Source organism: Oncorhynchus masou, chromosome 23 (assembly GCF_036934945.1).
Source record: "Oncorhynchus masou masou isolate Uvic2021 chromosome 23, UVic_Omas_1.1, whole genome shotgun sequence".
Taxonomy (NCBI): domain Eukaryota; kingdom Metazoa; phylum Chordata; class Actinopteri; order Salmoniformes; family Salmonidae; genus Oncorhynchus; species Oncorhynchus masou.
Genome location: NC_088234.1, coordinates 56,396,782 through 56,409,974, shown reverse-complemented (window position 1 = coordinate 56,409,974; position 13,193 = coordinate 56,396,782). Strand labels below are relative to the sequence as shown.

General features: G+C 42.8%; 1 protein-coding gene across 8 annotated transcripts in view; it reads right to left on the bottom strand.

The window, feature by feature from the left end:
- Positions 1–444: 444 nt before the first annotated feature.
- The window catches only part of LOC135511086 (protein bicaudal C homolog 1-like), an 83,298-nt gene continuing 70,549 nt past the window's right edge, over positions 445–13,193 (bottom strand). For 2 of the 8 annotated variants that reach the window (XM_064932600.1, XM_064932601.1), the window contains exons 12-21: positions 12,866–13,053; positions 12,558–12,699; positions 11,446–11,617; positions 10,956–11,139; positions 10,805–10,844; positions 10,527–10,699; positions 10,138–10,300; positions 8,912–9,075; positions 4,813–4,927; positions 445–3,529 (exon numbers count right to left, since the gene is read on the bottom strand). In XM_064932600.1, coding sequence (XP_064788672.1) covers positions 3,402–3,529; positions 4,813–4,927; positions 8,912–9,075; positions 10,138–10,300; positions 10,527–10,699; positions 10,805–10,844; positions 10,956–11,139; positions 11,446–11,617; positions 12,558–12,699; positions 12,866–13,053 — 1,469 coding nt within the window. In that variant the 3' untranslated portion in view covers positions 445–3,401. The remainder of the gene's footprint in view (positions 3,530–4,812; positions 4,928–8,911; positions 9,076–10,137; positions 10,301–10,526; positions 10,700–10,804; positions 10,845–10,955; positions 11,140–11,445; positions 11,618–12,557; positions 12,700–12,865; positions 13,054–13,193) is intronic. The other 6 variants (XM_064932606.1, XM_064932607.1, XM_064932603.1 and 3 more) reach the window with 5 other exon arrangements.

The window sequence follows — 13,193 nt, the reverse complement described above, 5'->3', positions numbered from 1 at the left end:
GACCCTAGGGCCACTTAATTACATGGGAATGGATTACATTTGCCAGCTGCTGCTACTCCCTCTCCCTCCTCACTACAGTGAATCTGAGGAAAGAGAGAGTCGGGGGTGGAGCGTTACATTGGAGAGACAATACATTCCTTATTTAGTTCGGTGGTGATACAGGCAGGATGGTTGGTATGGGTTAGTGTTTCCTAGTGCTCTGTCGATTCACTCTCTGGGATTAGATAGATCCTGCCTCGGGATTAGTGGACATGTCCGTTTTTATCACCAAATCGGACATACCAAGACTTGGATTATATTCCAGATTATGAGAGTGGGCCTCACACAGGCTTTCCTCAGCTATGGTTACCATAGTATTGTATCAAATTCACTGTCTTCACACATTGAATATCATTCTTCACTATAACAGTCAAAATGTATGTGCTATGAACAAAAACAAAAGGAAACATTTTACTGCATACATTTATTTCCTTTGTAATAACATTTGATAACTCCTCAAACACTTTTTTTATCTGTACTATATTTACAGATTTTAACAAAAGAGCTAAAACAATGTCCTGCTCAACAATCCTATCAACAAAAGGAAAATAGCTATGGCAAAAGGCGATATCACTCCTTAAATTCTTTGTGGAATATTTTTTGGAACTGTACCTCTCTCACAGGAAACTGGAGATATACTGCTAAAAAACAAGCATGGCTGCACAGGATAGAAGCGCAAAGCAATACATACATTAATTCCTTAGTGGTTTACATTCATTAGAAATGTTGACCCATTTGATCTATCTCAGTACAAAGTAGACCCCTTCAAATGTATCCCTTTAGGAATAACAAGGACTAAACACAAACATGAAATAACGGTTCTGTAAAGGGTGTGGGGAAAGGAGGTCGGCGGTAAACTGATTGCAAATGACTCCCTTCATTAAACTAGATTAAAAGGCATCAATAATTCTCACTTTAACATTCACTTGACAGAAAACAATCTCTATTGCCCTCCAAACAGACAAATGACCAGAGGCTTTACAGAGGCGAAAACAAACACTGTCGTCTGCACTGTAGGTACATGGGTCGACATAACTGCACTGACATAAATCAATGCTGAACAGCTTCAATATAGTACCATTATAAAAGGGTTAAACAAACCCCATATTTCTTTGTGGAGTAACAAATCCCTTTTTATATCCTGTCTCTTTTTAAAATGTCTAAGAAAATGAACCACTACACTACTGGTCGGAAATGACAACCTTGTCAGAATATGTTATATTAATACAACAACGACATTGAGAATGGCTCAAATCAGTTAGGAAAGTGGTATAGTGTAAACACATGATACAACAGAGGGCCAAGAGAGAAAGCATGCAAAACGAAAAACAAATGACTTCTCTCTGTGCGTGATTACAGAACGGTTGATGCTAAGAGTGATGTTGCTGCTGTGCGGAAACAACATTGAAGAACAAATTTGACATGCAAGTTGCTTTGAAATGTTCTCTCCATCTACTTCAACACTCTGAACCTAGAATCTAGTTTGAAGATTGAGTGGCCTCTAGACTCACACCTTGGGCTCTACATACAGGTCCACTGCATTGTCAGTCAAATGCTGTACCATCTACCAACAAACGGTCTGCACATGAAGATGGTGAGTACTTCACACGAACACTCTGTATATGATAGAATGCAAAAAGATTCAACTTCCAGGCTTAATCTGGGGGTTCAATTGGAAGCAGTTATAGCAAATACACATTCCAGAGTCAGCCAACATTAACAAAAAGGTATGAGTATACTGTGCCATTATATGAACCCAAACATAACACAGCGCTCAGTGAGCCCATCCTTTGATAAGCAGCACCACTGCACACATAATCCTGTTACTTCATCAAATATAGCTTTACAAGATTCCCGGATATCTGATTTCACAACCGATACTGACAATTGTATATTTCCACTATAGCTAATTTAATCTAGAATAAATGTTATGAAGACTTTAGACTCTTCCATGAGGACACAATCTTGGTAAATGTCGAGAAACGTGTCTAGACTAGGGGCTGTCATATGAAACAAAGTTGAGTTTCCACCGACGGTGTGGTGTACCCCCCCCAGGTGAGCAGTAGTGTCAGTCCTGTTCTGAAAAATGGCAATATTCTAATAGAAATGATTCCCTGCTGAGCAACTTACTGTAGAGAGAGAAGTAAAGGCATTCTATACTGTAGTAGTGTGGAGGCATTCTACATTGTAGTAGGTTCTTGCTCTGTTCGCAGCTCTAAAGGCAGTCCAAGTGAATGGAAGGATAAAAGCACCCCGTCTGGGAATAGTGACTGGTCTCCTGAATCAATAGAGGAACACAGTGGGATTCAACATAGAGTAGAGACCACAGAAAGGTTAACAGGAGACATAATGACAAGGACTAAGAAAACCATAGGAGGCCAACAAACAGAATCACTTCTGACAATCACTTCTCTCTATCTGCTGCTGTCTCATGGCACAGCCTGACCGCTCCACAGATTATGGGGCAAAAGTAATTATCAAAGAGACTAATAATATACAAATTACAAACCATAGGAACTTATTCATGACTGTATAAAATAATGAAAATACAAAAAAAATACATGTACACTGATTATCATTAAAACCTCCCCCCAAAAATTATGATAAAAAAAAAAATCATAATGCAAATACAAAATCATAATTGTCTAAATACATAGGACCTTGACAGACTGCTGCCCAACTGCTGGTGGATACAACACTGACTTTCGTGGAATGTCCATCAATCAAAACACTGAGGGGTCAAAGGTCATTTCTCTAGGTTCTGTGTTTAGTTGATGATGTCACTTGGGCACTTTTACCTTTGAACTTTAACTTCATTCCCCCATCTCACTAAGTGCTTACATTTGGCTTGGTACAAATACATCTGTGCTTTGAGTTAATACAAAATGCATAGGTATTCCAATATGAGGAATCAGGCTTTCACAGGCAAAATTCTAGTATTGTTAAAGTGCATGTCATTGATACAACAGCATACTACGAATGCAGACGGTATCAATGTAATTATTTCGTACTAATCATTTGGCCTGTTCCCTTCAACAAAAAATGACAACTATTACAGTACCTGTCCTTCATAACTAGTCAAATACCCTTCATGTGTAGATACTCCACAAAAACATTTTAGCACTATGTGGAGTGAACACTGGACTTTCTATACCACTGAGATCTCTTTTTTGGCACTTCTGGTTAAACAATGGCTTTTTGTTATGCCCCCCCCCCCCAAAAGAGTTTAACAGTCATTGTTAAGCATAAGATGGAGGGTGGACCACTGAGACCCAGAGAGGCTGGAGACTGGGCTACAGAAGCCCAGAGAGAGGCACTGAAGGCTGGGTCTCTGTCGTGTTAGGTTCTGGGGGAGTGGAGCTCTACCACCGGCCACTGACACTGGCCATGTCAGCGTGGAACTGACGAGACAGACGCCCGCTGGCACCCCCTTCCAGGAAGGAGGACCTGATAGGAGGCTCAAACAGCTTCCTTCGGTTCTTGTTCAGTTCTGGAAAAGACAAAAGAACATAATACTGTATAATTGCAATTGTTTCAGATATGTTCAATAACATACTATGTTTATTCATCAAGAGTACGACAAGTCAATTCAAACTGTAAACAAAATTGGAGGGAAAGTACATATTGAACGTCAACAAGACCTCTCTTTGTGACCCATTGGTTTGCCAGGAAGATCACCCATCTACTGAACGCAATTATTTAAAAATGTGTCAATAAAATGGTTCAGCATCTTTAAGTGTGGAGAGAAGGAAAGGGAGTGTGTTCCTGTTTTGGAGCTCACTGACTTCTTCAGCAGATATTAGAATTGATCTGAGCTTGGCAACGGAGTGCAGCAGTGGAACCAACTCTCGCCTTAAGCACTTCTCACAACAGAACACAGACCACCTCCCAAATTCAATGTGACCCCAACTGCATCAATAAGACAGACTACCTCCATCTCCCAAATTCAATGTGATCCCTACTGCATCAATAAGACAGACCACCTCCATCTCCAAACCTCAATGTGACCCCTACTGCATCATTAAGACAGACCACCTCCATCTCCAAACCTCAATGTGACCCCCTACTGCATCAATAAGACACACTACAAAAATGAGCAGCAAACTTTGATATAGATATGATCCCTTCTCTCTAATTCAAAACCATGAAATGATCATACCGGTGATGGTACAAAACATGTTCTAGTCCTATTCTACAGGAATACATAAATATTCATATATTCAATCAAAATGCCACTTCATTGAATCATGTTCACTCCTGGTGGAGGAAAATGATTACTCCTGTAGTTCAGCATTTATAAACAAGGATTAGTTCATGTCACAACAAACATGTGGGGCTTTCATTGCCTTGGAACAGTATGAGAGGATCTGAGCTCCTTTCTGTCAGCCAAAAAGAAAAACACGATTTGCACCACTGACTACTGAAACCAATGGATGGCAGTAGAGATTGATTGCAATGAATGTTCAGCTATGGGGCCTGGCTATAGTTGTATCACAGCCCATCAGCTCGCTGGCTGTCAGACTGGCTGCCACTCAGGCAAGTGGCAGAGCCAGACAATAGAGGCCAAATGAAAATAGAAGTCAATTTCACACTGCCGCCATGAGGAGAGGTTCTGGCACGGCCCGACACCCCCCTCGACACTTCTGACAGACTTCTGACAGGAGCTATTATCACCACGTACAGCCCAGCAGGACCAGCCTGATCGCACACGTCATTGGAACTGGGTTCACATACACACACGCTCATACACACAAACACACGTTTGTACATTACCATAGTCATTCACACCTGAGATGGCAAGCAGCATTTTCCTGCGTGCTCCAAATGTGGTGATGCCCAGCTCTTTCAGGTCCTGGTCTGTCAGAGTGAGGAAGGTCTGGAGATCGATCTGAAAAGAGTGCATGTTCACAGTCAATATCTTTATTATGCCACTTCACACTATACACCAGGGTTCCCCAACTGGCGGTATTAGAAACATTTGGGATTTTATTTGGCCCACCCAAGTTTTCTGTACAAAGAAATAATACTAAAAACACCAGAAACTCATCCACTCAAGAAGAAATCGAATTGATGATCCCTGCTATACACTATAATAAATATATATATATATATATTTTACAATATAATCCCCCATTGCAACATAAAATAACTAATGCCCATCCCTTATCAAATATTTTCCATGTGCTCTAATATCAATAAAGCTATTAGTTGTATATAAATATAAGTCTAGTCACTAGCCCATGAAGTCCACTGCATAATATGTTGCTAAAAAGCTTAGCCTAGCTGCAACAGGCAGCTAAAAGGCTTAGCCTAGCTGCAACAGGCAGCTAAAAGGCTTAGCCTAGCTGCAACAGGCAGCTAAAAGGCTTAGCCTAGCTGCAACAGGCAGCTAAAAAGCTTAGCCTAGCTGCAACAGGCAGCTAAAAAGCTTAGCCTAGCTGCAACAGGCAGCTAAAACGTTGAATAGCACCATAAAAAGGACGGATCCATCCATAAATTCTAGCCAAGGCTTAGGGAAGCATATCTCTACTATGCTGTCGTCAGCCAAGCAGGGATGGATGAAGGTCCCTGCTCCTGTGTTAATGTGGTTAACCCATGATGCATTTTATATTCACATTTTAGTCATTTAGCAGACGCTCTTATCCACAGCGACTCACAGTTAGTGTGTTAATCTTCAAATAGCTAGGTGGGTCAACAACATCACAGTCATAGTAAGTAAATGTTTCCTCAATACAGTAACTATCAGCAAAGTCACAGCTAGTATTTTTTTATTTAAAGTTGCAGTTTTAACCAATCAGCATTCAGGATTAGACCCACCTGTTAAGCAATAAGGCACGAAGGGGTGTGGTATTTGGCCAATATACCACGGCCGAGGAGCCTTATTGCTAATATAAACTGGTTACCAATGTAATTAGAGCAGTAAAAATAAATGTTTTGTCATACCCGTGGTGTTCAGTCTGATTTACCATGGCTGTCAGCCAATCAGCATTTTCGAGCCCTGAATGCTGATTGGCTGACAGCGGTGGTATATCAGACTGTATACCACGGGTATGACAAAACACTTATTTGTACTGCTCTAATTACGGGCCTTATTGCTTAAATATACTAGGTATTATAAAGGATTTGTGAAGGCTTCAGTTATGGTTAATTCTAAGTGGGACATACAATTAACTAAATGACAAGTCATTAATGACCATTATGCTACTTCTCAACAACAACAACAATTATATACAATTTAACCTATATGCAGTGATGTAAAGTACTTCTGTACTTTAAAGTACTACTTAGTAGTTTTCTTGGGTATCTGTATTTTACTATTTATATTTTTGACAACTTTTCCTTTACTCCATTCCCCCCCAAAATATACACTGCTCTAAAAAATAAAGGGAACACTAAAATAACACATCCTAGATCTGAATGAATGAAATATTCTTATTAAATACTTTTTTCTTTCCATAGTTGAATGTGCTGACAACAAAATCACACAAAAATTATCAATGGAAATCAAATTGATCATCAACCCATGGAGGTCTGGACTTGGAGTCACACTCCAAAACCACACAACAGGCTGATCCAACTTTGATGTAATGTCCTTAAAACAAGTCAAAATGAGGCTCAGTAGTGTGTGTGGCTTCCATGTGTCTGTATGACCTCCCTACAATGCCTGGGCATGCTCCTGATGAGGTGGCGGATGATCTCGAGGGATCTCCTCCCAGAGCTGTACTAAAGCATCCGCCAACTCCTGGACAGTCTGTGGTACAACGTGACGTTGGTGGATGGAGCGAGACATGTCGTCCCAGATGTGCTCAATTGGATTCAGGTTTGGGGAACGGGCGGGCCAGTCCATAGCATCAATGCCTTCCTCTTGCAGGAACTGCTGACACACTCCAGCCACATGAGGTCTAGCATTGTCTCGCATTAGGAGGAACCCAGGGCCAACCGCACCAGCATATGGTCTCACAAGGGGTCTGAGGATCTCATCTCGGTACCTAATGGCTGTCAGGCTACCTCTGGCGAGCACATAGAGGGCTGTGCGGCCCCCCAAAGAAATGCCACCCCACACCATGACTGACCCACCACCAAACCGGTCATGCTGGAGGATGTTGCAAGCAACAGAACGTTCTCCACGGTGTCTCCAGACTCTGTCACGTCTGTCACATGTGCTCAGTGTGAACCTGCTTTCATCTGTGAAGAGCACAGGGCACCAGTGGCAAATTTGCCAATCTTTGTGTTCTCTGGCAAATGCCATACGTCCTGCACGGTGTTGGGCTGTAAGCACAACCCCCAGCTGTGGACGTCGGGCCCTCAAACCACCCTCATGGAGTCTGTTTCTGATCATTTGAGCAGACACATGTACATTTGTGGCCTGCTGGAGGTAATTTTGCAGGGCTCTGGCAGTGCTCCTCCTTGCACAAAGGTGGAGGTAGCGGTCCTGCTGCTGGGTTGTTGCCCTCCTACGGCCTCCTCCACGTCTCCTGATGTACTGGCCTGTCTCCTGGTAGCGCCTCCATGCTCTGGACACTACGCGGACAGACACAGCAAACCTTCTTGCCACAGCCCATATTGATGTGCCATCCTGGATGAGCTGCACCACCTGAGTCACTTGTGTGGGTTGTAGACTCCGTCTCATGCTACCACTAGAGTGAAAGAACCGCCAGCATTCAAAAAGTGACCAAAACATCAGCCAGGAAGCATGGGAACTGAGAAGTGGTCTGTGGTCCCCACCTGCAGAACCACTCCTTTATTGGGGGTGTCTTGCTAATTGCCTATCATTTCCACCTGTTGTCAATTCCATTTGCACAACAGCATGTGAAATTTATTGTCAATCAGTGTTGCTTCCTAAGTGGACAGTTTGATTTCACAGAAGTGTGATTGACTTGGAGTTACATTGTGTTGTTTAAGTGTTCCCTTTATTTATTTGCGCAGTGCATGTACTTCTTACTGACACCCATACATTTTTCATGACACCCAAAAGCACTCATTACATTTTGAATGCTTAGCAGGACAGAAAACGGTCCAATTCACACACTTATCAAGAGAACATCCCTGGTCATCTCTACTGCCTCTGATCTGGTAACTCACTAAACACAAATGCTTTGTTTGTAAATTATGTCAGTGTTAGTGTGCCCCTGGTTATCCGTATATATAAATATATTTTTAAATGATACCGTCTGGTTCACTTAATATAAGGAATGTACTTTTAATACTTACATACGTTTTAGCAATTACATTTACTTTTGATACTTCAGTATATTTAAAACCAAATACTTATACTCAAGTACTACTTTACTGGGTGACTTTCTCTTTTACTTGAGCCATTTTCTATTAAAGGTCTCTATACTTTTATGACAGTTGGGCATTTTTTCCACCAATGGCTATGTCAAATCAAATTAGTCCAATTTCCTACCAGTGTGAAAACTTGAAAATAGCCTACTTCACCGTCAACAGTGACAGCGCTGATCGTATCAGACTTCTAACCGTTGTTTGATGAAGTAGATTTGGTGAACAAATATGTCTAGCACTTTATCCACATAATTGCTATTATGTAACTTATCAGTTAAAGGTTTTAATTAGAATGAGGTTATAATGTTAGTTAAGGAAATACACGTATAAAGGTCACCCAAAGCGCACGATACAATAATTATTTTATAAATGCATTGAGGCTACACCATTTCTAGCCTAGGCAGCTGGAGCACTCTGGGCTTCGTGGGCTACAACATTTCTATACATGCTTATGCTATTAGACAACTTTCAAAATCGATTTTATATTTTAATATGATGTTTCAAATAAGTGTATGTATATCTTAATGTTAGTTCACGAAAAGCATTTTATTTATTATAATTTTTTGCTACGGCGGCTATAGGCCAGTACCTCCTGTTGTTGGAACACGTCAGTGTATTTCCCCAGGCCCAGCTTGCTGAACAGCTCCGGCAGGTCCGACCCCTTGAGAGAGGACTGGAGACTGCAGCCATTGCTCCCGGTGACCGAGGAGATACAGTCCATGTAGTTACTGCTGCTCAGATAGTGCTCCGCAGCTGTCAGTCAGAAGCAGTCACAGGAAGATGACAAGTCAATGACGTTTAAAATAATAATAATAAAAAATAAATATAACTTTTACCCCCTTTTCATGGTATCCAATTGGTAGTTACAGTCTTGTCTCATCGCTGCAACTCCCGTACGGACTCGGGAGAGGCGAGAGGTCGAGAGCCATGCGTCCTCCGAAACACAACCCGCACTGTTTCGTCACACAATGCCCACATCCAATGTGTCAGAGGAAACACCATACACGTGTTAGTGTGCATGCACCCGACCCGCCACAGGAGTCGCTAGAGCACGATGGGACCAGGACATACCTGCCGGCCAAACCCTCCCCTAACCTGGATGACACTGGGCCAATGGGTCTCCTGGTCGAGGCTGTCTGCGACAGAGCCTGGACTCGAACCAGGTTCTCTAGTGGAACAGCTAGCGATGCAGTGCCTTAGACCACTACCCCACTCAGGAGTCCCAGACAGTCAATATTGAAGGAGATTTTCATAGACAGTTATCGTTGTAAAAAAAAAGATTAATTCAACATAAAATAAACCCTTCCGCATCTTGCTGCTGAAACGTTGTTGTGACTGAGACATTTGTATCTATTAAAGCAACAGTATGCCATTTGAGTCTTTAATGTGTGCAATACAAGCCAAGATACTGTAGAATAAATGTGTGCTTCTCTACAGCATTACCAGTAATGATTGGCTTTGATGATAACAAATCATTTGATACAAGGGTAAGAACATGAGTTGGAAATGAACAGACGTATCTGGTCTCTTCAACTTTGCTAAGTGCAGGTGTGTAGGAGGAAGGAACACTTAAACACATCTACTCCTACACACTTATACACATTTTAATGAACAAGGCAATCTTCACACAGCATCTGCTGTTCAAGGTTAGACTTTGTTCCCTTTCTTTCTTATGTCATCATCATCATAACTTTCTCATCAACACTTTTGAGAGAGTTGACTGAGTGGGTGTGTTGATTTTCTTCCCTTTCTCTTTCTTCTCCTTTTGATTTCATAAAAAAGAAAGCTCAGACAAATATCTGCTGGGTAGCTCACCAGATTTGTTCTGCTTCCTCTTGGGACTGCTAACAGACGCTGGGAATTCGGCGTGGTTGACAAGACCGTTCCCAACCCCGTTCCTGTCCCTCCAGTTGTCAGAATCACTGCCGTTGCCCACGCCCTCTCTGCTGCCAGAGCGGGACAGGGACAGGGGGGAGCCCTGGGAGAGAGAAGGGGGATATCAGATCCTACTGATAGATACATGGGCTGCAGTTATAAGCTCTCAGTAATGGTTCAATTCAGTTAACTTTTTTGCTTTACAGATTTATCTTTTTTTATTTGTATTCATTATGATGTTTCATATTAGTCTTCACATAAGCTTTTATATCAGGTATGTTAGTAAAAACACATTCTCTTCAACAGCTGAGTGCTCCATTTGTGTTTACCTCATAGTCAGAGTTTACCTCGTAGGTGGTACTCATTGTGGGTTTGTAAGAAACGTGGTTGGCCCTGCGCAGCTCCTTGATGGTCTCCGCTGGCATGGACTTGGAAAAACCCAGACCACTCCACGTGTTAGTTGGGGTCCGTACCTCAGTCACAACAGGCTTCTTCAACATAGCTGGACACAAGACACAGATAAAACCTGTTATCAGAAAGGTCTGAAAAAAATTAACACAGTATCCCTTGAGACTAGACAGGAACTGCCTGAAAGATTGACACTTACCTTTGGTTGCTAACAGCTTTTTCTGTTCATATTCAAGCACCTGAAACGGAGAGGAAGGTCAGTGTCAGTTTTTCTACCTGTCATATTCACTTGAGCCATCCGCTGATGTGTGAGCGCGTGTATGTGAGAGAGAGAAGTGGAGTTGGAATACCTCTAGTTGTACCTGCATGTTGGCAAAGGAGGAATGTGGTGCCAAGCGGATCCTGTCCCTTTCGTTCTGCTGTGCTGCCCTCTCTGCTGCCCTCTCTGCTGCCCGCTCACTGCCCGGCGCCCTCTTATCCGTCACAGGGCCGTCTGAAGCACTCGACTCTGGGTCTGACAGGAGGCAGTCTGAGCTGTGGGGGGGGGACAACAGAGAGCTACGATCATATTAGAAAAACAGCAAGGTACAAACCCCGTCACAACAGAGAAGCTTTCAGCACAGACAAGACATACAGGACAGTCTATTTACTATTCTTTTCTTACCAACCAAACAAACATATTTTATAAAGCCCTTTGTATATCAGCAGTTGTCACAAAGTTCTTTCATTTTCTATTCTATGAATGTATGAACCGGAATGAGTGAACCGGAATGAGTTCCAGTCGTATTGTCGTACCCTTTAGGCATAGGAATGAAAGAGTGAGGACTTCTATAGTCTTACTGTAGCTCTGGACAGACATACTGGAGATGAGAGTTCTTTGTCCCCTGGAGGAGCTCAACCGCATGCCGTTTCCCTGATGTCTTACAGGAAGCCAGCATCTGTTTTAGCTCGTTCCCATTGGCTGAGTGAGATGGGCTTCTGGGCATGCCCACTTCCACAAAGGTGTCAGAGCCTGGCAGAGAGAAAGTAAAAGAGCATATGTGAAGAAACAGTAACGTGGGATATTATATTCCTTCCTTCGTGAGTTAATGAAGTTAGTCAATAGGCTATATATCTGACTGTGCTATTATACTCTTTACATTCTTGTATCATCCCTGTGCTTGACAACCAAGTTTTTGTTCTTCCAAAGCAACCTTTTCTTTCTCGAGTGCCTTGTTGCTCAGCTTTCCATTGTCTGTCATGTATACATTTCAGTACATTGTTTGCACCTGTAAGTCACTCTGCATGATGGCTTGAGCGTGACTAAATGTAGCTGCTAAAACGTACAGTTGGCCCCGGAGTTAATAAAAAACAGAAGCAGTCTAATGAAGGAGCTTTTCTCTTCTTGTCCCACTCTTCCAGGCAGTAACCCGGCCTGCAGAATAGGATCTGTGTGTGTGAGAGTGTAGGCCTCCACGATATGCTTTTATTCGGTTGTTTCTCCCTGGTCTTGATGGTTATGGGGAGCAGAGCCAGTTGGAACAGGATGGAGAACACAGGAGGGGGTCAGGGAGAGGAAACAGTTACTACTGTGACCAGCCAGGCTGGAGGCGGAGGCTGGGGAGCCCACTGAGCTCCAGTTCCAACAACACGGGAATGTGAGGAGCGTGAGAGCTAGGCTACACTCAAACCACACATGTTAGAGACGCAGGAAATTAGGGACCTCAACCACTGGAATACCAGCCATCAATGTCACCCTGCTGCAACCTTAGAAAAGGTGTTTGAGAATAGGGACTGGACCGCATATTGATCTACGTATAAGAACAAGACAAATATATTATGGTAAAAATTCACTTACAGGTAATAAGGCCAAATACCAAGGCTGTCTTTTGAGTATTATAAACCTTTTTAAAGTATAGCTACAAGAGTTACACATTTCCTTGTTGTCTGTAGGTGCGGTGTGTACGTGTTACCTTCGTCTTGGTTGGACTTGCTGGAGCGGGGCTCTGACTGGTTGTGTACGCTGGCCTCCTGAACTGAGTCACACTGGTTGGGGTTCAGAACTGTGTCTGCCAGAGATGCACTGGACATCCTTCCATAGACTGAGCCAGGGTGCTGCGCACACACACACACACACACACACACACACACACACACACACACACACACACACACACACACACACACACAATGTAGCCCTATAAAGAATACTCACTATAGGCAAGGTATACATACATTCAATGTAACAGTTAGTGAATATGTGTCTATAAAAATCCGCCACCTTTACATGTCCATTCATGGTACAGGGGCCTTTGGAGCAGTCAGGGACTCCGTTGGTCTGCTTGTCGATCGGGGTGAGGCCTGGGGGAGGGGAGGGAGTGTTCTGGGTGTACCCCTTGACCCCAGAGAGCAGGATACTGCTCAGAGTGGCCTGGGCTACAGGGTGCATCATCAACTGAGACGAGAAGCCTGGACACATGAGGGAGGAAATTCCTTGGTGTTATTGTAACACTTTCATCATTTACATTTTTTTTATTTTACCTTTATTTTACTAGGCAAGTAAGTTAAGAACAAATTCTTATTTTCAATGACGGCCTAGGAACAGTGGG